This window comes from Camelus ferus, chromosome 8, assembly GCF_009834535.1.
Source record: "Camelus ferus isolate YT-003-E chromosome 8, BCGSAC_Cfer_1.0, whole genome shotgun sequence".
NCBI lineage: Eukaryota > Metazoa > Chordata > Mammalia > Artiodactyla > Camelidae > Camelus > Camelus ferus.
The window spans coordinates 28,051,931-28,079,013 of record NC_045703.1 but is presented as its reverse complement, the minus strand read 5'-3'; the positions used below and the strand labels follow the sequence as shown (position 1 = coordinate 28,079,013).

General features: G+C 36.9%; 2 protein-coding genes across 4 annotated transcripts in view; one reads left to right on the top strand and one right to left on the bottom strand.

Annotated features, from left to right (window-relative positions):
* The window catches only part of RTN4IP1 (reticulon 4 interacting protein 1), a 128,913-nt gene that overhangs the window by 58,663 nt on the left and 43,167 nt on the right, over window positions 1-27,083 (top strand). The gene's annotated exons all lie outside the window — the stretch shown is intronic.
* Window positions 1,711-27,066, bottom strand: QRSL1 (glutaminyl-tRNA amidotransferase subunit QRSL1). Of its 3 annotated transcripts, XM_006189432.3 has the most exons (11): window positions 26,897-27,066; window positions 19,970-20,129; window positions 19,559-19,657; window positions 18,229-18,325; window positions 13,432-13,608; window positions 10,261-10,436; window positions 10,032-10,144; window positions 8,948-9,140; window positions 8,172-8,289; window positions 4,267-4,472; window positions 1,711-2,033 (listed from the first exon to the last, which is right to left on the bottom strand). In XM_006189432.3, the coding sequence occupies exons 1-11, from the start codon at window positions 26,918-26,920 to the stop codon at window positions 1,816-1,818; spliced, it is 1,581 nt and encodes a 526-aa protein (XP_006189494.1). In that variant the 5' UTR covers window positions 26,921-27,066; the 3' UTR covers window positions 1,711-1,815. The 3 variants fall into 3 exon arrangements, with proteins under 3 accessions (XP_006189494.1, XP_032340509.1, XP_032340510.1); XM_032484618.1 differs by lacking the exon at window positions 1,711-2,033 and having other exon boundaries at window positions 4,336-4,472; window positions 8,216-8,289; XM_032484619.1 differs by lacking the exons at window positions 1,711-2,033; window positions 4,267-4,472 and adding an exon at window positions 7,474-7,497 and having other exon boundaries at window positions 8,216-8,289.

Below are 27,083 nucleotides of genomic sequence, written 5' to 3'. Positions count from 1 at the left end.
TGAGATCTCTGAGATTTCGGGTACAGATGGAAAAGAAAGAACAGATGAGGTATCATTTCACACTAGTTGGGTATTATTATGTGAGAACGGTAAATGTTTCACTTCCTTATTTCCAGTTCAAATCGTTAGTGCCACTCAAGCAGAGATACAGGAATAAGAGAAATTACATAAATATTCTTTGAAAAATTTTTATTTCAAATTATACACACATTAAAAAATATTGGGGCAAAGGTTTGTTTGCTTGCTGTTTACATCATAATAGCTCCTCCAACTAAGAGTTTTCTCTTGTTCTAAAGGAAAGCAATTCTTTCTCATGAATTTCTTCCTCATTCAGGGATTCAGTCAAAATATATAAGAATCCTTGTGGGCCTGGCACAGAAAACTTTTACCTGAAGTTTATCAGGTGGAGTATGTGGGAGTGCAAGGGTCCCAGGGGGGAAAGCATTGATGAAGACAAGTACCAGGCCAGCTGAACTCCTATCACGCAACACTTCAGTGGTTCTCAGAAGGTTCTGCCTCTTACATTTTCCCTTCATGTCCTTCACATTTAGAAAATATTTTTTTCTTACTAGATGAAGTGAATCTATTACATAATAATTCAGCTCCCTACTTAAACTTATGAACAATAAATAAGTATCAAATTAGAACACTTGATCAACATGAGATGACAGTGGTGTTCTGGCAAAGACAAAGAAATCCAATGATGAAAATTTATGGTGGGTAAATGTATGATTTTTCAGTAGATTTTTCCCCCCCAAATTCTGAACACAGCTTCCCATCAATGTTTCTTTGCACTCAAGGGGCCCAAAAAGAGAGCACTTGTAGAGAAAGTCAAGAGGGTAAGAAAACTATAAGGAATAGAGAATCTAGGGGAAGGGAGGAGGCCATGGGCTTCCCCTCTTTGGCATCCTCACCCAATTATCTACAATTTTTCATAACTGGATCTTGTTTATCTTGAAACTTTCTCACTAAAATCCTGTTCCACTGCCCACCAAATTTCGAGTCCAGTGTGGTCCGTCAGGTCACAAAAACTTCCTTGAGCTCATCTGTGATTGGCAATTAGGAGAATGAACTCAGTGTGACGTGGACTTGTTCTGGTTCCTTGGCTTGGGGCTTTGGAATAGCAGAAGTAAAATTTTAGCTTTTAGCAGGAAAGGGAAAAACTTCACAGTCACTGCAGCTCTATTCTTAGAAGGAAGAGGAGTGCCTGCACCTGGGGCTCTCCCCAGAGAGAGGGGCACACTCCCCATCTGCATGACCCTGGGGCCCAGCAGCACGCACTTCCTCCTGTGCTCACAGCTCCTCTTCCACCTGCTCTGCCCACACTCAGGGGAGGATATTCCCATTTCACTGTTTCTGTGCATGTGTGACACCCCCTGAGGCGGCCTCCGCCACATGCTGGGTGGCCTGTCAGCCGGGCTGCCCACATTATCTCTGGGGATACCACTTACTGTTTCCATTGGTGCATTGGTCACAGAGATGTACAAGTTTTGAGAGGTGTGCCCCTAAGCTTCTTTTTCTGTATGCTGTTCTTTTTAATGAATATTTTTGCAGACTGCATCATTTCTCAGGAACATGTATTTGGTATTATAATAGAAATCTGGTACTTGATTTATACTTAGTGGATGCTTAATACATGAGGACAGATTATTTACAATTAAGTAAATATATTATAAGAATTTTTTAAAATGATTCAAAGGAATGAGTGTGTTGACAATGAACCAAATTATAAGAATTGATTAGCAAGATCACTTGACTCCTAGAATATAACAATCTTTACAAGTAATTTAAATTCGCATGATATAGTTATCACTACTATTTTAGAGAAACAGAAGCTAACTTTCCATTTTCAGAGACTGATGAACAATCTTCCATTAGTTCTTGAAGTTGAATAATAGGAAACTGTACTTGTTTTTCAAACCATTTGGCAATTGTAAGAAGCTGCTGGTCACAAAATGCACGTCCAATAAACTGTAGTCCTATTGGCAGCCCTTGGCTTGAGAGGGCCATAGGGACATTCACTGCTGGCAATCCTGGGGAAAAGAAAGAGATTCATTAAGTGTTGAGTAATTCTCCACCCTAAGAAGCAGAGCCCCCTTCCACTTTTCCAGTGCTCGTAGGTACAAGACAGGATAAGGTTCAAAAAACCAAAAAACTTCTATGATATGCATGCTTTTGTATCTTCCTTTGTTCACTTAATGTATCTTAGAAATCACTGTATAGTCTTTGAGAGACCGTCAACCCCCTTTTTATAACTGCATAGTATTCCACTATGTGGTTTTTACCATAATTTATTCAAACATTCTTCTATAGTTGGGGATTTACATTGTTTTCAGTATTTAGCTGACCCAGTGAACTACCTTTTGACCTTTATTTTTCTTTTCTTTTTGGTTTTCTTGAACGTTTCTCAAATGAAGAGGAGTTGCTTCACCGAAAGATAAATATACATGTAATTAGATATTGCCAAATTCCCCTCCAAAAAAGTTAAACTGTTTGAACTCCCATCAGCAAAATGAGTGCTTTTTCTCCTACAGCCTTGACCATAGAGTGTGCTGTTGAGCTTTTGAATTTTTGCCAGTTCTTTAGATGAGAGAAATGGTAACTCAGGGTAGTTTTAATTTCAGGTTTGTGGCAGAGAAAGGAGAAGATCCTTGGATATTTTATTATGACATAAAATTAGAAAGTTTTCAAAAATTAAAGGGGGGTGGGTCTAAAAGGTACATGCAACTTGAAGGGGCTCCTGTTGACTAAATTTGGGACAATTTGGGCATCAAAAACAATAACAATAATTGCTGTAATTGAAATTTTTTTTTTTAAAAAAGGAAAGCTATTCTTTAGAGAAGACTGCTAGCTAATATATGGTGAAAGAGTGATAGAATTAGAAAAGCCAGCATTTTGTAATTCTCTAAGTAATAATTCAGGCAAGGATCATCAATAGATGCTAAAAATGGGTTCAAGATTACTGGGAACATGGTCTCAAAGTATCTCAGCAATTGCTTATAATTGATTAAGAGGAAAAATAAACCTTTATAAGGAAAACATTTGGCAGGTTCCTTAACCAAGGGGTCAACTTAGCTTCTAAAAGTGGGACAAACCAACATTAACTGTTTCGTGACATGAAGCAAATGTTGTATTTCTGCCAAAAATGTTTAATTCAACCCAATCATGAGGAAGCAATCTGACAAACCCAGATTGTGCATGAGACATCCTACAAGCAAGTGGACTAGACTCTTCAAAGAAGTCAGTGTCATTTAAAATAAAAAATTTTAAAATTAGGGAGTTTCTTATCAGAAATTATGCAGGCCAGAAGTACCATGGCATTTTCTAAGTGCTAAAGAACTGTCGAACCAGAAACCTATATCCAGCAAAAATAACCTTTAAAAATGAAAGGAAAATCAAGACTTCTCAGAAAGAAAGCTAAGAGGCTTGGTTGCCAGCAGACCTACCCTGAAAAAATGGCTAAAGGAATTTCTCCAAACAGGATACGATAAAACAAAGGATCTTGTTACATCAGGGAGAAATGAATAGAGAAAACAAAAGCATAGATAAATACAATAGACTTTTCTTCTCTTCTTGAATTTTCTATATTATGTTTGATGATTGAAACAAAAATTACAAGTCTGATGTGGTCCTAAAAAAAAAGAACATAGAAAAACTGGGGGATTGTTCTAGATTTTAAAGAGACATCACAAACAAATGTAATTATGAGGGGAAAAAACAACCTGTAAAAGACACTTCTGGTATAATTGAGAAAACTTAAATGTGAATTATATTCAGAATTTTATTACATTTATGTTAGTTTTCTTAGATGTGATGATGGAACTGTGATTATGAAGGAGAATGTCTTTATTCTTAGAAGATTCAGGCTAAAGTATTTAGGTGTGAAACGACATGATGTTGAAAGTTTCTATCAAATTATTCACCTAAAAGCAAAGTGCGTGTGTGTGCATGTGTGCTTGTGCGGAGAGAGAGAGGAAGGAGAAAGCAAATGCGGCAAAATGTTAACAAGAATGAATCCAGGCAAAGGACATATAGTTATTCATTACATGACTTTCTTCAATTTTTCAGTAGGTTTGAAAATTAATGTGTGTGTGTGGTGAGTGCAAATGTGTTCATGTCTATAAGACACACACACACACACTCCTAAGCATTCCAGAAGAACAAGCTATTGCCTTTAGGGAACAACCTAGCTAGGCCCTAAGTTGAAGACCAGGGTGCCCACCTAAAAATCTGAAGGAAACCAGAACGTTCTCAAGGGATCCTCACCTGCCATATTTACAGCCTGTGTGAAAATATCATCCTGGGCACTGCGCGTTCTGTTGTCCTCTTTGATGAACTCCGTGTATGGCGCTGCCTCGCTCAAGGTGGTGGGAGTTAGCAAGACATCCACCCCAGAGTTAAAAACATTCACAAAATCGTTAGCAATGAGTCGTCTCACTTTCTGTGCTTTGACAAAATAATTCTCATAGTTTCTGGAGAAAAAAAATAGATGGTATTTTAAAGGCTTTTTGTTACTTCTTTGAATCAATTCTCAGGCATAAAGCTTGTTAAAGAATCACTGGCCTTCAGGAGCAGGTACCACTAAGAGTCCTAACAACACATAGAAATGAATTTTGTTCCAACTGTGTTGTTATTCTAAAAATTTTGTATATTTGGAATTTAATTAATTAGAATTCACCAGTAGAAGCAATTCTGCACGTATAATCACAAAATATTAACACTTTCAGGGACGTCATGAAACCAGAACATTAATTTTCAGGTGAGGAAAATCAAGTGCATAGCAATTAAATGACCCTCTGAAGGTTGCAAAGACTGGCAGTGGTAGAAGGACTAGAACTTAGGTCTCTGGAGGCTCATTCCAATCCTCTATTATAATAATGTCTTATTTCATCTATAGTTCTAATTATTATAAGGATTCTGAAGTTTTGCAAAATTCTAACATGCCATCAGAATTACAGGCTAGAAAACATGCTCTGGAAACAGAAACTGGGGAAAGTAAGCAGTGTTTGCAATGTTGTATTTTATAGACAGGCATAGCTCAGGAATGGAAATGTGAAATTCAAGAAAAGCTGCTTCCGGCCACCTACTGAATGGGAGAAGATATTTGCAAAAGATACATCTGATAAGGGGTTAATATCCAAAATATACAAAGAACTCATACAGCTCAGCATCAAAAAAACAACCAATTAAAAAATGGGCAGCAGACCTGAGTAGATATTTTTTCAAAGAAGACATATAGACGGCCAATAGGCACATGAAAAGATGTTCAACATCACTAATCATCCGGGAAATGCAAATCAAAACCACAATGAGTTATCACTTCACACTTGTCAGAATGGCTATTATCAAAGACAACAAATAACAAGTTTTGGTGTGGATGTGGAAAAAAAGGGAACCCTCGTGTGCTATAGGCAGGACTGTAAGTTGGTGTAGCCACTGTGGAAAACAGTATGGAGATTCCTCAGAAAGTTAAATATAGAACCACCACACGATCTGGCAATTCCACTTCTGGGTATTTACCAAAGAAAATGAAAACACTAACTTGAAAAGATGTATGCACCCCTATGTTCACTGCAGGTGGTTGCCAGAGGGGCAGGGGGGAGAGGGAGGAGAGCAACAGGTGAGAGACTGAGGTACAGACCTTTAGGTATAAAAATATACAGCGTGGGGAATACAGTCAATAATTATGTAATATCTTGGAATAGGGACAGATGACAACTAGATTCATGGTGATCATTTTGAAACCCATAGAAATATCAAATCACTTTGTTGTGTACCAGGAACTAACATAGTATTGTAGGTCAATTATAGTTTAAAAACAAACTCATAGAAAAAAAGATCAGATCTGTTGTTATCAGAGGCAAGAGACTGGGGAGGCAGAATTGGATGAAGGTAGTCAAAAGGTACAAAAGGTAACCAGTTATAAAATAAAATGCTGGAGATGTAATGTACAACATGGTAAATAAAATTAACATTGCTGTATGTTCTATACAAAAATTGTTGAGGGTAAAATCCAAAGAGTTCTCATCACACAAAATTTTTCCCATTTCTTTAATGTTGTATCTATATGAGATGATGGATGTTAATGAGACTTATTGTGATAATCAAAAATATTAATAAAGGATATGGTTACTACCCCCCCCCAAAAAAAAAGAAAAGACGCTTAATTTACTGAAAAGATTAAGGAATTATCCTGACATAGGCGTGACCATAAGTCAATGATGTAAAGAAAGGGAAAAGGAAAATATTCTTTAGATCTTCCTGAAGCTGTTAATGAAGGCTGGCAAATGTATTATCAATTCTAAACATCAGTCTCCTCACCTGTAAAAATGGATATAACAGCTCCAATCTTACTGAGGACCAAATATGGTGAGATAAAAATGTGAAATCTTTTTTATCCTAAAGAATGCTATAGAAATATCAGATGTCCTATCTATCATTTGACCACAGGATCTGCAGGGAGATGAATGCAGGCATCACCTATAATTGGCCCAACAGTTGATGGTTCAACAATGCATTAACAACATCCCCCAAACCTGAATTTCGTAAGAGAACAAATATTTCTGTTTTCTACTAAATTTCCTCCTACTTTAAATATGGTTCAAAAGCAATGATGGAGTAATAGGGCTAGGATTTACCTTGCCATTTTAAACAACTGGAAAACTAGACAAAATGAAACAACCATTTCAGATACTAGACAGCAGGCATTCAGGGGAGGAAGTTCTGAGAGAAGGAAAGCAAATAAGTGAAGCCCTTTGATTTCCTCATTATCAAGTAATATTTTTGGGTTTTGTTTTCCAGCTTTATTGAGATATAACTGGCATATGAAATTGTGTAGTTTTAAGGTGTACAACATGATTTGATATTTATATATACTGCAAAATGACTACCACAGTAAGATTAGTTAACGCATCCTTCACCTCACATAATTACAATTTTCTGTGTATGTGGTGAGACTATTTAATACCTAGTCTTAGCAACTTTCAAATATATAATACAATATTGCTATCTGTAGTAATTAGGCTGTACATTGGATCCTCAGAATTTAACTCATTTTATAAGTGGAAGTTTGTACCCTTTAACCAAAATGTACCATTTTACCCCAGCCTCTTGCAACTACCCTTCTACTTTCTGTGAGTTTGGCTTTTTTTTTTTTTTTTTTTTTAAAGATTCTCCATGTAACTGAGATCATACAGTATTTGTCTTTCTCTGACTTCACTTCACTTAGGAGAATACCCTCAAAATCCATCCATGTTATCACAAATGGGGGACTTACATCTTTTGAATAATATTCTTTTGAATACATACACGCCACATTTTCTTTATCCATCCATCTGTTGACGGTTAGGTTGTTTCCTTGTCTTGACTATTGTGAATAATGCTTCGAGGGAGGGACTTCATTTCCTTCAGATATATACCCAGAAGTGCTATTGCTGGATCATATGGTAGTTCTATTTTTAATTTTTTGAGGAATCTCCATACTACTATTCATAGTAGCTGTTAAAATAATATTTTTGGAAAAAGTAATCCTAACTATTGGCCCTGAAGGGATGCATAGATGAATAAAATGCTTTCTATCCTTATATATATATGTATATCCTATATAGCATATAGAAAAACTCCACAAAGCTATTTTTTACAACCACTATTGCTTTTTCACTCTTCTCACGTCCTCTTAGACAGACCTAGTGGTATGAAAGATTAATCCTATTCACAAGATGGTGAATAAACTTATACTGAAGACAATCTAAGTAGGAGTCATAGTAATTTAGAATTCTTTCTTAGAGCAAGAGATACACAATGCAAGGGAAAACTGAGTTGGCTCACCACATTTTTCAAGAGACACCAATGTGACTCCCTGCTTAAGGCTCTCATAGCAATAAGACAATGTGGAAATAATAGGAACATTTAATGAGGCTAAAATCCTTCTGAGCTTCCTACTTAGTTTGTACTAATCATTTAGCTAGAGCATCAATTTTTCTTTTTTTTTGGTTTTTGAATAACCAGAACCAAAAATACCATGAACAGGCCTTTAATTATAATTTCTAATTCAAAGCGTAAGGATTTTGCTTCCTTAGGAATTATCTCTATTAATAAGACCTCACAGACATGCTACGACTTCATTCCTGAAGACTCAAGAGTAGGGGGAATTCCTAAACTAATTATCTTACTCTTTTAATAAGAAAAAGTTTCCTGAGAGAATTCTTCCTCTCACCACATCATTGAACCCTTCTCGTCTGGTTGCAGCATACATGGCTTCAGTAGACACACCGACGTCACATCTATGACCTGAAAACAAAAAAGAGATAAGCAGTACTTGAAAAGGAAGTAAAGTTTTGGCTGAAAAGCAGGCACATTTGTGACCAACACTAAAATTTCAGGAGATGGCCTTAATAGTTTCTCTTCTTCATCTGCCTTGGACTGACTGACCTGTCAGGAATCAAGGAGAGAGAAGAAAATAACGAAGAGGGAAACTTCATTTGTTCACTCCCTCATTCATTCATTGATTCAAATATTTACTGAGCTCCTACCATGTGCCAGGTGCTACCTTGGATGAATTGAGAATACAAAGCTAGGATACCTTCAAGATATTCACAGTCCAGAGAGGTAAACTGAAGATACAGAGCTATTTATGATGAACAGTATAATGCTAAAATGACAAAGTTAAAAGGATTCAATGATTTTCTTTGCTTAATCATTAATATTATCTCAGGCAATTTTTTTTTTTTTGGTCACTAATAAGTGAACCTTTCAAATGTTTGAGACAACAATCTTAAAAATCCAAAGAGGGGAGGGTACAGTTGTGGGGAGGGTATAGCTCAGTTGGTAGGCTGCATGCCTAGCATGTATGAGGTTCTGGGTTCAATTCCCAGTACCTCTATCAAGTTAAATAAACCTAATTACCTACCCCCATAAAAAAAAAAAATCTAAAACACAGGCATCTTACCATATTCTAGCCCATCAAATCTTGCCATATTTGATGCCACTTCTGATGTACACAATACATGGTAGCAGACAATTGAAAAACTGGTGTGGGGCAGGGAGACTTCAATTACTTTGGCCCCCTCAGACTCAAACAGGTTAGCGGCTTTGGACCAAAGAGACCGTACTTCACTTGACAATTCTGGTGCAAGATATTCCTTATTGGAAAAAGTAAAAATACAGAAATTAGAACATCTGTCTAGATGGTTTTATAAAAATCTGTACTCTAGAATCTCTGGCAGTACATTAGAAAATCTGATTAAATTGCTAGTAGGTAGCTAGAAACACTGAACTGATTTAAGAGTGTATGTGGCATGATGAGCACAGGACTAGATCTTGTGGGCTGGACAGAAATACTATCAAAGACTGCAGACCTGGTTGGAGAACTTGTTTTTATTAAATGTTCATTATATATCAGGCACTCTGCTAGATACTGTTCAAAGGTTCTCTCATTTAATGCTTTTAACCATCCTCTGATGTATGTATTTTATCATCCTTTATTTTATTAACGAAAATTACTGAGACTAGACAAGTTAAGTCACTTTCCTAACGTTACATAGCAGGTAAATAGAGGATCCTGGATTCCAAACTAGATCTGTTTCTATAATCTGTGCTCTCTCTAAATCCTTAAAAGTAGACACACCTATTACCTAAACTGAAGATTTTAAGACAGTAGTATTTCTCTACAGCAGTGGTCTCAACTGGGTCCTCTTCCTCTCAGCCAGGGGACATTTGGCAGTAGACAGTTTTGGTTGTGGGGCTGTGGTGGTGGTGGTGGTGCTATCCCTAGAGGTAGAGGCCAGTGATGCTGCTAAACATCTTACAATGAAGGATAGTCTCCCAGAACAAAAAATTATCCAACAAATTACTGCTAAGCTTAAGATTAAAAATTTAAAAGGTTAGTAATTTAACATATTTGCTTTCATGTGCTTAGGTCACATAGCTAATGAAAGTGGCAGAGCAGGGATTCAAACCCAATCTGTCTATTTACCAAGTCTGTGCTTTGTATTTGACTTGACAGTATTTTTGTAAAGTGGTAAAAGAGTTACCTTTGGAATTCCTACACATAATTTGCTCACATCTGTCAAACTGGGAAGCACAAATGGTTTAACAGGATCTTGTACTGTGGTAGAATCTTTGGGGTCATGCCCAGCTAGTATACCTATAAAAAAAATACTGATGAGTGACAAGCATAGTGTTTTACCTATTACCATAGTGTTAACTATATTAAAATGTTCAAACATAATGTTTTGAAACTATATGGAATCATATAAATACCTAACACAATGGCTGCATCATCCACACATCTGGTTAAGATTCCTGGCACATCCATTGAATTCACCAGGGGAATGAGACCATGACGAGAAACCAAGCCATAGCTTGGTTTTAAACCAACAACCCCACAGTGGGCCGCTGGATTTCTGGTCGATCCTCCTGTATCTGATCCTAAAGCCCTGGAATTTAAATGGAATTCTTGTTAGCAGGATAACATAGCTCTAATTATATTTGGAATTAACCTTTTAAAATGTATATTTTTACAGTGTATTTTCCCCTGATTATACAAAAGTAAAACATACCTGTCTCAGAGAATTCTTAAAGTATAAAGAGGCAACAAATATTCCACCACCCTGAGGTGAATACTGTTAACATTTTGACATAGTAACTTCAAGTCTTTTTTTTTAAACGCATTTTTCTTTTATGGTTTAGGCCATTCTTTAATCTTAAGTTTCCATCTCTTGGCTTATCATGAACCTTTTACTGTGTCATTAAAATTACAAAAAAACTTAAATATGTATAATATTCTATCATACCAATTGGCAATTCCCAATTGATTCCCAGTTTTAAAGTCCATTCTCCCATCAATGTACATACAAATCTTAAGCCTTCTTTTAATGGCAATTTTACAGTATGCTTTTACAAACTGAACACACTCTTTCCAGAAACTCAGATACAGCCCTTCTGCTACCGCATTTAGAACCATGGATATAAATGTAATTTACTTAAACATTTACATTGTTGCCAACTAGAATAACTGCATAATAAGTTACTCTGTAATAAACACTTTAAACATAAATCTTTGCCCATATATTTGATTATTTTTTAGGCTAGCTTCCAAGAAGGTAGAGTTAATGGGCCAAAGGGTCTGCTTGTTATTACAAGTTCTTAATATATATATTGTCAAATTACTTGTCAGAAAGGTTATGCCAATTTATATTCCCAACTGCAGTGAATCAGATTGTGTTTGATGTTTCATTATCATCACTGAGTACTAGCAGTTCTTAAAATTTGGTTAATTTGATAACCAAAAGCTTTGTTAAGGTACGTTTTTGAATAATTTTTCATATTTGTATCTGAAGTACCCAACTATGAAGTGTAGATTCATTTTTTTGCTCAGTTACCTATGGAGTCTTTGTTTTTGTTATTTAAAAACAACAACAACTTTGAGGACATTATTCTAATTGAAATAAGTGAGCCACAAAAGCACAAATATGGTATAATTTCACTCATATGAGGTACCTACAGTAGTCAAATTCATAGAAACAAAGTAAAAGAGTGGTTGCTGGGGGCTGGGGAAGTGAGGGAAGGACAGACAAATGGGAAGCTGTTGTTTCATGGGTAAGGGGTTTCAGTTTTGAAAATGAAACAAGTCCTGGAGATTGGCTGCATGATAATGTGAATGTACTTAACACTACTGAACTATATACTTAAAAGCGGTTAAGGTATTACATTTTATATTTATTTTACCATAATTAAAAATTTATACTTTTTTAAACTATTTTGGAATTGTCTTTCTGATTCAAAAAGAGTGATGTCTACTGTAAAAATTAAAATATTCCATATATGATGTATAAAGTGAAATCAATGCCCCCATAATAGTCCTGTTACCAATTTTTACAGAAATAAGGTCATACTATACATACTGTTCTGCAATGTGTTTTCCCCTTAACAGTGTATCTTGGATTTCTTTCCATGTCACCACACAGCATTCGAGCTCATTCTCTTTAGCGGCAGCATAGTGCTGCTAGAATCTTCCTGTTTTTAAAACTATTAAAAAAGAAACAAATCAAAGAGGGGAAAACAAAGCAGAACCCCTGACAGTGTGGGACCCTTTCAATCTGGAGTTACTTTGGGTCTGTGCCTCTCTTGATTACACCCAGAGTGAAGCTTTGGACTGAACAAGGCTCCTACAGTCACATGGCCCTTGTCCTCCACAGAAAATGCAAATTAGATTGCCTTTCTTACCAAGTCCACTTGAGCTACAAAATCAGACTGTTGCTTTCACAATTTCTAAAAGGATACATTTTCTTATTAGGATTCACCGACAGTGGTGTAAAAGAAAACCTACATTTCCATAGGAAATATGTGTCAAAATGCCATCTTCTCAAAGCACATTCAGAAAGATGAACACTAAGTGGGGTGATAAGGATAGAAAAAAAGCACCTAATCTTGCAATCCTAACTCGTCAGAAATCTCATTAATATTAATGGAGTGCTATAAAATTCCAGAGATAAAGTGAAATGGTTTTACTTGTTAACAAGATTTCAGGGAAACTTAAAAAATCTGTAGAATCTAAATCTCCATAGCTCTAAAAGATATAAATAATTTATTGATTGCAATGCCTGCAAGAGAGCTTAGTTTCAGTGGATAATTAGGGAGAGAAAAAACACATATAGTACTACTAAAGAAAACATCCTATTTGGTTAAATTGAGACCAATAAAATAAATATAATAACAGTAATATTTATTTATTTTTCTTTAGATGGTTAAAAAATGCTTTACAAATGGGACATAGAGCATGACTGATGGATTCTTTTAAATACAAAGTATGACAGTTGAACAAATTACCTCCCTACAAATTTGAAAAAGCTTTACTTACTGATATATATCTTTAGTTGCAGATTTATAAAAACACTATTTTAAATTTTCTATTGATACATATTAGGAGCATTTTCTCTCTCTTTCCTTTTTTTCCCTCTTCTTTTGCAAAAGTGAGATTTAGCTGAAGGATAAACCACAGCTAACAATTAGCTCAGAAGCACTCAACTAAAGCCAAGGTACGTTAGTCACTAAATTTCTGTATAATCAGTGAGTAGATACCCAGATAAATTATTTAAAAAATGAAATTCAGTGAAGGCTAACTGGTTCATTCTGTAAGATCTGTAAAATCATGTTTTTAAGAGAACTAGGTGATATAGACGAAGAGTTTACATGTTAAAAAATAAAATAAAAATTCAAAAAAGGTTTAATGTATAAAATACACATAAGTGTACTGTATAGTTGAGTGTATTTATAAGATATAATTTTGATAAAACATTGAGCACAAATAGCTCACTAAAGAGTAATAAAAATTCCAAGGTATGAATGACTCTACTGTTGGATTTTGTGTATGGTTTATGACTATGTGTGTTGGGTTGGGTTTCAAAGTACAGATAGCAGGAAGCATCTTACGTAAAGCATGTGAATGCTGATACGGCTGCCGCGCTCCCTCCTGAGCTTCCTCCAGTTATGAGCCAATCTGAATCCTCTTTCTCACCATGGGACTTCTGCTTCCTCTTTTTTCTGTATTGTTCTGAAAAACTCCAGGGGTTTTTAACGGGTCCAAATATGCCATCTGTGCTTCCAGATCTGAGATGAAGAAGTGAAGCAAGATATCTTAATCAAACTGATGTTATGTAAAATTTTTGCCTCCTGATATTATTTGCTTCCAAATAATCCACTGTAACTTGAACTAGAAAAGATACGAAGCCTGCTTAGATGTGGTTTTCTTTAATTAGATGGCTGAGGAGGTGAAGGAGAGAAGTAGGAGCATAAGTGGTAGCATGTAGGAAAAACTAGTCTGCTAAGATTTTTATCCCAATTGATCTTCTAATTCAGCTTAAGATGATTTCCCTAGTAACTTAAGGTCTTTAAGTTGAAGAGTGCCACAAACATTCAGTTAACAAGCAGTCTTTTGAAGGAATTCCCCTATTAATCAGAAGTTTTAAGAGACACATTCTGAGTGGAATGCTCATAACTTATTTTTTTACATTTTGAAATAAATTTCAATCTTACAGATAAATACAAAAATAAAAATAGTATGAAAAAACTTTATACCCACTAACCAGATTCACCTATTGCTCACATTGACCCTATTTGTTTTATCATTTGTGTCCATACATAAACACAAAATTTTTTTTTCTGAACCACTTGAGGGTAAATTATACATATGATGGCCCTTTACCCCTAAGTATTTTAGTATGTATTTAGTGTGCACTTCCTAAGATGAAGGGTATTCTCTTACAGAGTCACAGTATAGTTATCTTTGTAAATTTAACATCAATACAATACTTCTTAAAAATTTATAAATACTTTTTTCATTTTTCATTTTATTAGGTAGAACTGTTAAAATTTGACTGCACATATACAATATATTGCATGTAAATACATATACACAATATACTGCACATATTTTTTAAATTTACATATGTGTACTCTTCATTGTTTCTAAGAATGTTTAGAGCTTTGGCTTTTTGAACTTACGTAGTTATCAAAGGAATGAAGCCAACCACAGAATAAGAATTAATTTAAAAAGATACACACATCCTGCTATTAACAGCAACATCATTTATAATTGCCAGGACCTGGAAGCATTCCAAGTGCACATCAACAGATGAACAAAGAAGATGCAGCATACATATGTAATGGAATACAACACACCCATAAAAAGGAAGGATATTTTGCTATTTACAGCCCTTCATTTACTTTTTTTTTCCACTTCAAAAATCAGAATTTTATAACTGGCATAAATGTTTCCATTGCATCAAAAACAACAAAATACCTAGAAATAAACTTAACCAAGGAGGTTACCTATACTCTGGAAACTATAAAACATTGATGAAGGAAACTGAAAATGATACAAAGAAATGGAAAGACATCTTGTGCTCTTGGATTGGAAGAATCAACATTATCAAAATGGCTGTACTACCCAAAGCAGTCTACAGATCCAATGCAACCCCTGTCAAAGTACTCACGACATTCTTCACAGAACTAGAACAAACAATTCCAGAATTTATACGGAACCATAAAAGACCCCAAAATGACAAAACAATCTTTTGTAGGTCTTTTTTTTCCCTTCCCTTTCTTCTTTTTGTTCTCTTTTCTTACAGTCTGATGACTAGAGAAGCTCCTTTAACATTTGTTGTAAAGCTGGTTTGGTGGTGCTGAATTCTTTTAGCTTTTGTTTATCTGTGAAGCTTTTGATTTCTCCATCATATTTGAAAGAAAGCCTTGCTGGATAGAGTATTTGTGGTTGTTAGTTTTTCCCTTCCATCACTTTAAATATATTGTGCCACTCCTTTCTGGCCTGTAGAGTTTCTCCTGAGAAATCAGCCGATAACCTTATGGGAGTTCCCTTTTATGTTATTTGTTGCTTTTTTTCTTGCTATTTTAAATATTTTCTCCTTATCCTTAATTTTTGTCAATTTGATTACTATGTGCCTTGGTGTGTTTCTCTTTGGGTTGATCCTGTGTGGAACTCTCTGTGCTTCCTGGACTTGGGTGACTGTTTCCTTTCCCAAGGGGATGTTTTCATTTATTATATCAATATAATACTTTTATCAAATCTCCTATATGTAATCCAATTTTGTCAGTCGATCCAATAATGTTCTTTATAGCATTTTACCTCCTCCCAGTAGAGGATCAAGTCCAGACTCAGGAATTACATTAGTTATTGTTGTCCCTTTTGCCTCATTTTTTTACTTTTTTCACCAGCCAATGGACATTGAATTATTTCCTGTGTTTGGAAAATTGAATAAAGCCACAATAAATATTATACTGAAAGGCCCTAGCCAGTGCTTTTGTGTAACCATAAGCCTTCATCTCATGTGTAAAAACCTAGGATTAAGATTCTGGGTCTTACGGTAAGTATGCTTAACTTTTTAAGAAACTGTCAAACCATTTTCCAAAATGGCTATATAATTTTGCACTCTCTACCAGCATTGTATGAGAAATCCAATTGCTCTGCATTCTTGCCAGTACTTGATATTATCATTTTTAAGCCATTCTAATTAATAAGTGTATGAATTTCATTGTGATTTTAATTTGCATTTCCTTAATGACTAACCATGTTAAGCATTTTTTCATGTGTTTATGTGCCAACTGTATATCTTCTTTGATGAAATGTCTTCTTACATCTTTTACCCATTTTTCAAAAAACTGAATCATTTTCTTATTGGGTTGGGAAAATTTCTACATATACTGGATACCAGTTCTTTCTCAGACATGTTTTGCAAATATTTTCTCCCAGTCTGTGGCTTGTTTTTTCTTTTTGTTGTTGTTGTTTTTTCATTTTTTACCAGTGTATTTTAAAGTACAAAAGTTCTTAATTTTAATGAAATCTAATTTATCAATTTTTTTATTTTACAGATTATACTTTGTGTCCTAGCTAGGAAATCTTTGCATAATTCAAGGTCATAAAGATTTTCTCCTATGTTTTCTTCTATAAATTTTAGGTTTTACTTTCTTTAGCCTCTTTTAATCTGGAACATTTTCACAGCCTTTGTTTGTTTGTTTGTTTGTTTATAATGAAATTGGCATTTTAATAGAATGTTTCTCAGTTCAGGTTTGTCTTTTGTTTCCTTGTTATTAGCTTCAGGTTATACATTCTCAGCTGGAATATAGCATAGCTGATGGTGTTCCTCCTCAGGGAATTACATTTCAACCTCATTGGTGATGTTCATTTTGATCAGCTGTTCAAGGCAATGTCCTAAATAACCTATGTTCGAGTTTATACCACAGATTAATTAATTCAACATACATTTACTGAGTGCTAAGAGATACTGCTATAAATAAGAGGGTCAAGGAATCTGCTTCTATGAAATATGGGACACAGACCAAGCAAATATTACAAATGTAACAAATGCTATAAAAGGGGAAATAAAAACTGCTTTTAATGAAAGACTAATAAATGCTTTCTGTCATGATCAGGAACAAGGCAAGGATATCTGCTCTTATTCAGTACTGCACTAAAGGTTCTAACTGGTGCAATAAGGCAAGAAAAAGAAAGATGGAGGGGTAGGGAAAGAGCTCAGTGGTAGAGCACTGCTTAACATGCATGAGGTCCTGGGTTCAATCCCCAGTACCTCCATTTTTTTTTTAAAAAAAAGAAATTAGAAGAAATAAAACTATCTCTACTTACAGACTACATGATCATCTATATAAAATATACCAAAGAATCTACAAAGATCAACCAGAATTAATAAGTGAGGTTAGCAAGTCACAGGAGGAAAGGTCAACGTAGAAAAATCAATTATATACTTACATGGAAATGTAAATGGCCTGGTATATGTAAAATAATTTTGGAAAAGAAAAACAAACTTGAAGGACTCCTACTACCTATTTTCAAGGCTTTCTATAAAGCTACAATAATCAAGGCGGTGTAATATGGAGTAAATAGAGATACATGGATCAACAGAACAGAATCCAGAAATAGACCTATACATGTATTTGATTTTTTGACAGGAGTCAAAGTAATATAATGAGGAAAGGATACATTTTTTTTTTTTTTTTTTTTACAAATAGTGCCAAATCTATTAGACAGATATATGTAAAAGAAAAAAAAAAAAAGAACCTTGGCTTTATTCACATCATATACAAAAAATTAACAAATGGACCACAAGTCTAAATATAAGAACTAGAAGTATAAAACTTCTAGGAGAAAACATAGGAGAAAAAGCTTTGTAGCCTTGGGCAAGGTAAAGATATCTTCAATAGGACACAAAAAGCACAAATCATTAAAGAAAAAAAAATGATGAATTAGACTTCAAAAATAAGAATTTTACTCTTTAAAAGGCATGTTTGGATAATGTAAAGGCAAGCCAGAGACTTGGGGAAATATTTGCAAATCAACTATCTGATAATGGACTTGAACTGAAAATAGATGAAAAAAAATTTGTACAACTCCATAAGAAGACAAATGACCCAATTTTAAAAAAGAGGGGGCAAAAGATTTGAATAGATACTTCACCAAAGAAGATCTATAGGTAGCAAAATAAACACATGGTGTTTAACATCATTAGTTACCAAGGAAAGGCCAGTTAAAACCAAAATGAGGTATGACCTATTAGACAGCAGAATGTAATCTCACAGAGGGACTGAGAAACTGGTATTAGAGTCCTCAAGAAATCACTTCACTACTTTTAGTCACCTACACTTAATGAAATTAGACATAGAAGAAATACAAGAAAAGAAAATTTCAGTTTTACTTACCCCATAGCAAATTCATCTAAGTTTGTTTTTCCCATTAGTAGAGCTCCCTGATCCAGTAACTTCTGAACCACTGTAGCATTATAAGGCGGTACATAACCTGAAAAAAATTCCGTAATTTTCTTCTTTTTTAAAAAAAAATTGAGGTATAGTTGATTTATAATAGATTACCAGTGTACAACATAGTGATTCAAAAGTTTTATAGATTATACTTCATTTAAAGTTATTGTAAAATATTAGCTATATTTCCTGTAATGTGCAATATATCCTTATAGCTTATTTTATTTTATATATAGTAGTTTGTACCTCTTAATCCCTCCAAAAAAATTCAGTCATTTTTATGGCAGGAAAGAAAACAGTGGACATATAAATCACTTTAAACTGCAATTAAGCAACTGGTATTGACATGTGTTAATTATTCCTAATTTAAATAGCAGGTTGTACTTCCAAAAGTTAATTTTCTCTATTGCTAACTGCTATATGTTTTCCAAAGGCAGTCTATATATTCACTATTTTTGTAATCTAAAAATGCTGACTTTAACAGTTAGTACTACAGAATATTGAATGATAGAAAGTCATTTGAAACTAATCGCAAATCATTATTTTGCTCATAGGACTTGACTTTTTCTTCTCAGGTAATGCTGTGTATCACACAGTAATTTTTATCTATTTCCAGTTAGAAATAGATTTTTGTCCAGTAAAATTTCCTCCATCTAGTGTATATTCCAAAACAATTAACAATGGTCTACCTATCAGAGGAACATGGGGCATACACCTTACAGAAGGTTACTTTTAGTGCATAGTACTCTATCTTCTCTCCATTTCTTTTTCTTCTTAGGATCCAAACATCTTGGTAAATATGATTTCTTTTTGATCTACTAAACTTTAAAAAATAAAGGTAAGCACCACTCTGCTAAGTATAGTGATATAAGAGATGGAGGAATCAGGAGAAAAATAATAACCAGACAGTGGATGCTCATAAGTCCTCATACCATCCTCAAGAGAGTGGTAATGACAGTCACTTCGTACTTATTCCTATATTATTAACGAGTGGGAGTTAGAGGTCACTTTTGTGTCTGTGGTGATCAGTTACTGAGTCTTCCTAGATAGAACCGCTAAAACTTCCTACGTAGGATTCACCCATTAAGCTGGCCTACCTTGAAAGAAGAATTCTGCATTTTTAAAGAGCAAATAGTGAAAAGGTAATATTGCATCCTAAATATTTCCTTTGCAGATATAATTAGTCTGAGAATATTTTGGTACTTTAATACCTTAATTTAAACTGAAAAACACCTATTTTTATAAGACAATACTCTGGTCAATTACACTTTACCTTTCAGCATGTTTGATGCACATGTTGTCTCAATGCCGGACGTGCTAAAGTTGTCTTTTACCGCAATGGGAATTCCGTCTAAATCCCCTAGTGAGCGACCTGTGTTAAAAAGCCAAAAGGATAGAAGAGATATCTAGTTTGAAATATAGACACATTGATATTAGTTATTAAAATAACTACTAGTTTTTGGTAAAGATACTTCTTCAGAAATCAAATTTGTGTTAGAAATTATGTGCAGTTGGACATTAGCATCACACATCCATTAGCTTCATTTTTATTATACCTAATGGTCAGTTCTTTAAGTAAGGGAATACTTTACGTTTAAAGCTCCACTTGCCGAATGGAGACTACTATATCCAATTAAAGCCTTTCTCTAGGGTCATAGCAGTGGAGTAATTCGAAGTAACGTACCTTTCTTATATCTTTTCTCTGATTCTTCAGCTTGCTTTAAAGCCACCTCTTCTGATACAGTAATGTAAGCATTTAGAAACTTGGTCTTCTTGATAAGGGAGAGGCATTTTTGACAGAGCTCAGTTGGTGTAATCTGGCCTTGTTTCAGGGCTGCAGAAACCTATAATATATAAAATTCAAAAATCCATTGAGTCTGCATAAGTTTCAAATGTTACACTGAGGTGGGCAGACGGTGGTTAAGTAGAAAATTTTGAAGTGAAGCTTGGATTCAAAACCAAGAGCACCTATCCAGCCTGTACTTAGTGTAGTGAATGAGGGTAACACATGGGTCAGCTGCAAGATGGATTGGAGGACACCATATTCACAGTCCTAGCTGAGGAGTTCTGTTTCTAAGGCAGGCATGAACAAACAAGATGGATGGTTTAGGTCAGCCACTCTGTCCAGGAGCAGCAGAGGCCCGGCGCAGGTGAAGCACGGGTTAGGGTAGATTGCGTAGAGAGGAGCTCAGCTGCAACACAGGCCATCTACAGTACAAAAAGAAATGAACTAGACAGGCATTACAGGACTTCATGCTCCAAATAAGTGATCTTTATTAAAAAGATCTTTTTACCCACTGTAGAATTCAAGCAAGAACCACTACGAATTGAGAGAAATGCTTATAAAATATGGGTTCAAAAGCCAACTAAAAACACATTTCTGAAATCCTGTCTTTGATGCATTAGGAAGGCTAGTAAAGAAAGCATTAAAATAAACCGCACTGCAAGTGACCAGCACCTGCATATTGAAAGTAAGTAAAGCCTGAGGTGAAGTGATGACTATTTAATACTTCCTATAGAAAGTAATAATAATAAAAACTTACTAATCAGATAAAAGGAATGAATAACAAGAGGTCAAAGATGATACCAAAGCTTTGGAGACAATCTGAAAAGAGAATTGGAAGCTCAGAGACAAGGGGGATGAAGAAAAAGTAACATCTGAGTATTTACCAAGAGCCAGGCACTGTTATTGCTTTTACATGCATTATTACTTTATTTAACCCATAAAACTACCCCTTAAGTTAGGTATTATTAACCTCATTACATAGATGAAGAAACTGAAGCTCAGAGAGGTTAAGCGATTTGTCCAAAGTCACACAATAGTAAAAGACAATTTCTTAACATCTGCTCCTTCACCATTCCTCTCTGCACCAGTGGAAGCTTAGCTTCTCCTCCATGTTGACTGTATTTTCATGCGTCCTATATACATCAAGCAATAGGAGTTCGCATTTGCAGAAAATCTGCAAATGATCTGCTCTCGGCTGTTGAATAAATCATCAAAGCAGCGGTATTCTTAGGCCTGAGGGTTTTAAGCCAGAAGAGCAGTGGGAATAGGGCACTGAGAGGACCCCCTAATGCTGATGGACAAGAGGAGGAAAGGGCTGCCTGCCATGGGGAGGGGCAGCTGGGCTGGACTTAAAGGAGATAACCTAGTAACAAGGAGAGATTTCTGTTGAACTGTTTGTATAAAACATAACTTCTTTAGAAGAGAGGAGCTGAAGGGAAAGAAAAGACAGTAGTGTATTCTAATATTGTGCATATGGGGTGAAAAAAAAGAAGTCGGTGGTTGGTTAGGTGTAAGGGTCAGAACTAGCAAAATCCCAGCACTGGAGAGACAGGTATACAGACAGGCCTACCCCAGAGCAAAGCTGTAAGGAGGAAATTAGGCTTGCCATTTTCTCTCCTCTTTCGCCTCCCTAATGCTCATTATCTGCTTTCTGACTTGCCAAGTGGTGTTAGAATAAGAAGTAAGGAGTTACGGTTGTGGTTACAAGGGCAAGAAACGAGACTGTCTGTGAGTACCCATTTTAAGTGGTGATCTTTGTTAGGACCATTTTTAGGAAACCCAGATTTGAGAAAATCAACACAGGTATCGGAGAAGAGAGATGAACACAAGGATGCTAATTGGCTACAGTGGACTCTAGAGTGGACCGAGCAACAAGGATTCTAAGTATAGGTATCTAGACAGTACGGTTCCCCTGGGGCAGAACTAAAGGTGTCCTATCTGAGTACAAGAGGAAATCAACAAAAAGTTTGTTAAAACAAAGGCTCTCTCCCTAGCATTTCTTTTTGCTTTTGGAAATTGGGGCCACTGCTTCTGCAGTGTTCCCAAGGTATGGCTGTCTCAGCTCCTACCTACCACACACCGAGTCCAGTGGGGGAGGGGAGAACTGCAGGCAAGCATCCTCCTGGTCCTCCGTGCCTTTCTCTTCCCTCTTCTCTCCAAACCCCCAGCTCATCTGAAGCACAGGCCTTGGAGGAGATGGTTTTACTCTCCCTGGTGTGCTATCCTACAGGCTCCCTGGTACTCCTTTCCGTTCACTGAAGACTTTAGCTGCTAGGACACTGGAGCCTTCTTTTCTACAGCTCCTCTTGCTATTTTTGTTGACTTCAAACTTCAGGTCAGGTACACTGACACTTGGCCTCTCAGTTCCTGACCTCACTTCACACAACTCTTCCTTCACCTCACCCCAGTTACCAGCTCACATGGTCACAGTTCAGACCGCATCATTACTAACATCTGTATAATCTCCCAAACCCCAGTTCTAATTATCCCACATCTCCTGTCCCCTGAGCTCATTTACTGTTACTCACATAGTCAGCAGGAAGATGGAGATCAGTCCTACAAAGGCAAGGAAACGGATTCTGCCAATGACCAGTGGGGTAGAAAGAGGACGTCAAGGCATCCCAAGAAACCGCAGCCCTGAGTGACACCTTGATTTCAGCCTTGTGAGACTCTGAGCAGAGAAGCCAGCTACTCCATTCCTTGATTCCTGACCCACAAAACCGTGAGATGATAAGATTGTGTGTATGTGAGTTTTAAGACTGTGTTATTTTAAGCCAAAACATTTATATTAATTTGTTATGCAGCAATAGATAAGTAAGAATAACTTCTTAGAAAAATTAAGAAATCTCCCTCAGGAACCACTCTTAGAAACCAGGGGAAGAGAAAATTGTAAATATATATAATCTAGTAATTTTGTTCCTGTAACAAAATTAGTGTTGGTAGCAGCACTTAGTTCCAGGCATTATCCTAGATGTTTTATATTTCATTTAATCCTTACATGCACACTAAGAAGCTGACATTATTTCCATTTTACTGATAAATTACTGAAGTTCCTGCTTGAAATCACACAGTGAGACAGTCACAAAGCTGGGATTTACCAAGGCCTGATCTTGTTTCCAAAGCCCTTGTTCTGGATTATAATACTTCTCTATGCAAGGTGTTATAGCATTTACTTCTTTGTAAAGTACAGACCATTTTATTAACTTTACAGATAACATCAAAGATTCACTTAGGAAAAGACCTGTCTTTCAAAAGAAAAATTGTCTCGATAAATGCTGAAGTATGTACATGAGAGCCCTTGAAGGCCAAGTGTCCAGTTGACTCGTACTCTCTTTAACATGCTCACTTAACATTTATGCTTTTGTCTCCATTGTTCCAAGAAACAACAGTCAAGATCACCAGCAACCTCTGCGATCCTAAATCCAGCAGTCCTGGCTCAGTCCAGCAGCACTCAGCACTAGAGATCACTCCCTCTGTGAAACACTTCTTCTTCACTTGTATTTCAGGATACTAAGCCCTCCTGGTTCTTTTCTCTTGCCTTACTGGCTATTCTTTCAAGTCTCTTTTGCTGGCTCTGCTCCCTATTGCTGACTTGTACAAACTGGAAAGCTTTAGGCGCCCTTCTGCTTCTACACTCAATTTCCCAGGTGATTTCACCTGGCCATGGAGCTTCAGTTATCTTCTCTGTCCTGGCCAATTTATATCCTCATACCTTGCTTCTTTCTTGATCTCCACTCTCCTATCTCCACCTGCTTAGCTGACATCTTCACTTGGATATCTTAGGAGGCATCACAAAATCAACGCGTCTAGAACAGACATCTTGATAACCTTCTCACAAACATGCTCCCTGTAGAGTCTTTCCCATCTTGATAAATGTTACCATTTCCCCAACTGCCCAGGCCCCAAACCTAAGCATCCTCCTTGATTTACCTTTCCCTCCAACCCCAATCCAATCCATCAGAAAGCCCTAACTTAAAAAATAAATAAATAAAAAGTAATACCCACTCAGCACTACCTCTACTCCTACCACCGTAACCATGCTGCCATCATTTCTTGCCAATAACAGCCTTCTAACTGGTCTTCCTGCTTCCTCACTTGCTTTCCTATAGATCATAATCCTTAAGAGTAGCCTGAAGGAGCTTTCAAATTTTAAATCAGATCACGTCCACTGACACCTTTCCAGAGGCTTTGTATCACATTTGAAATAAAACCCACAATCCTTACCATGGCCTGAAAGGTTCTCCATGATCTGGCTCCTGCTTATCTCTCTAACTTCATCTCCCACTACTCTCCTCATTCGCTTCTCTCGGGTGTGCTGGCCTTCCTGCTATTCCTTGAACATGCCAAGCTTGCTCTTGCTTTAGCATCTTTGCACTTACTCTTCCCTCTGCCTGGAACACCCTTCTCCCAGATCTTCCCAGGACTCACTCTGCTTATCCTTCAGGTCTCCATCAAATATCTACTCAGTCAGAAAAACCTTCCCTGACCACTCCATCTAAAACATCCATCTCCCCCAACTAGTTCTCACACCAGAGCCTGCTTAATCTTTCTTCATAGCACCTACACTACCTGAAATTATATTATTTACTTTAAAAGAAAACATATTTAATGCCTGCTTCCCCACAAAAGTGTAGGTTTCATGAGGACAGGAGCTTCTGCCTGTCTTCAATGATAATCCCCAGTGTCGAGAACACAGGGGTACTCAATAAATGTTGGCTAAATGAATGAATGGCTGAATTGTTTGAAGTTTGGAATCTATTCTCCCATGGAACAATTAAATGTTCTTAGGCTAGACTCCCAAGAAGCCCATTGGATATATAATTAACTTTATTTAATATAGCATAGGATGAATAATATTGGCGCGGTGTCTGGTTCCTAGAAACACTGGGATCATGACACAAAAAAGGAAGGTCAAAGACTCCTCTGCCATCCTGAATACACCTGGGTAAAATTTACAAGTAGGCGTTTTTACCTCCTGTTTGGCATTTTACTTCCTTTTAGCGTTCCCCCTTAGGGTTCCTCTATTGCCCTAAGCCTTCTCTTGGGTCCTCCAAATTGCCTCAAAATTCCATAGTTTCCAGGCCTTCCCCCTAATTTGCTCTCCGCTAAATTTTCCCTTTCTTCAACTGATTATCCCAGCTTGGGTGTGATGAAGGAGAGAAATTTGATTGAACTACTACCATTTATAACAATGGATAAATAATTCAACCTTCCCAGGCATCCTTACATATTTAAAATAGAATATGCACTAAATTAATCTCTAATTGGTAGAATTTGGGTGGTACAATGACGTGGAAAAAACAGAGTGGACAGAAGGTATATTACGGGCTGCAAAAATAACCAACTAATGTTTTGCACACAGTAGACATCAATAAATATTTGTTAAAGAAGTGATTAAGTTATGCCAAGGCAACCTCCTGTCTACCCTTGGGTTCCCTATGTTTTCCCCCCACCTTGAGGTAAAAGCTGTTTCTCACAATGGCTTACTCAACAACACCAGGAAGGGGAGGCACAAAAAAAAGTAGTGCTGAAGGGGAAGAGGGCAGAAGAACATACCAAGTTTTTTAGGTTGCATTTCATTTTAAAACTGCTTTGTGTTTAAAAAAAAAATTTTTTTTTTAAGAATAAACTGGATTCTTCACTGACAGTATAGGCCAGACGCAATTAAAGATGATAAAACAATGTATTGAGAGGAAGAACTATTATTTAAAGCCTGTGGGTTTAAACTTCTCATAATTTACAGCTTTCTAAAAGAGCTGCCAGCTGGAAAAAGAAAACAAAGACTTCCCAGGTGAAGATACAAGTGGAAGATGGAAGGCAAGGTGGGTCCTCAGCTGACACTTATCAGCAGAATCACGTGGAGCCCTGGTTAAACTATATACTCTGGGCCTTACCATCCTGATCTGCCTGAGTGGAACACAACTGTAGTTTTAAGGAGGGCCCCGAGGTGATTCTGATAGCAGTGAGTCTGCAGACAGCTTTATAGGTTGAGAGATCTGGGCCAGAAAGCAAGGAAAGCTGAAGCCCTATCAGCAGGGATAGATTTAACAGTTTAGCGACTTACTGCATACTACATATGAGGAAGACTCCAAGGGCAACTGGGTAATAGATGTGCCATTAGAGAATATTAAGAATTCAGAAATCAGGTTTTTGTTTGTTTTTTATGATAGAGGTTGAGACATGAGGTGTTTCTGTTACAACGATGATGTCAGCTTTGGTTAAGTTGAATGTGAGGTGCTTTATGGGACACTTGGAAGAGATGTCCAGAACACATTCACAAATACAGCCTAGCGTTCAAAAATCATGTCAGGGAAATGGAGACACGGGTAAAAGAATCTTTGGTATGTTGGTGATTTGAAGCCTAGAGCATTAATATAGGGGGAAAAGCCAGAAATCACTACTTGGCTTTTGCAAGGGACAGATTTGCTGACTCCTTCGTGAGGACTGCATCAGATGAGCGTCGGAGACAGAAGAGAGACTGAAGTGGACCAGCCAAATCCCCCTCATCTCACAGAGCCCACTCCTCCGAGAGACCATCCGGGGCCCAACCCTGCCTGAGCTAACAAGTAATGGAGAGAAGCCGGCGTGCACTTCCACCCCGCAGCTCTGCGGTGCAGAAGTCTCCCCGGCTGAGATCCTAACTCCGAAACAGGTATGGGGAGTAAAGCCTAAGGACCCGGAGGTGCAAACCCCCCACCCAGTTCCAGGGAAGAGGCGGCGAGGCGAACCAGGATGCACGGTCAGGCCCGGAGACTCCTGCCCGCGAACAAGGACTCCGCGAATCTTTCCGACCTCCCTGGGCCCTCGGCAGGCAATTCCACTCACTTCTCGGAGGGTCCGGCCCAGCATGGTTCTTGTGCCCCGCCTGCCACCACAGGGTCCAGGTGACAAGAAGGAAAAGAAAGGTCAGCGGCCGCTGCCGAAGTTACATGGGCGCAGCCATGTTTGATCGTTCCTCATTGAACCTGTCAGCACCGAGGACTCCGATAGGTCGAATTGCCGCCCAAGGAAA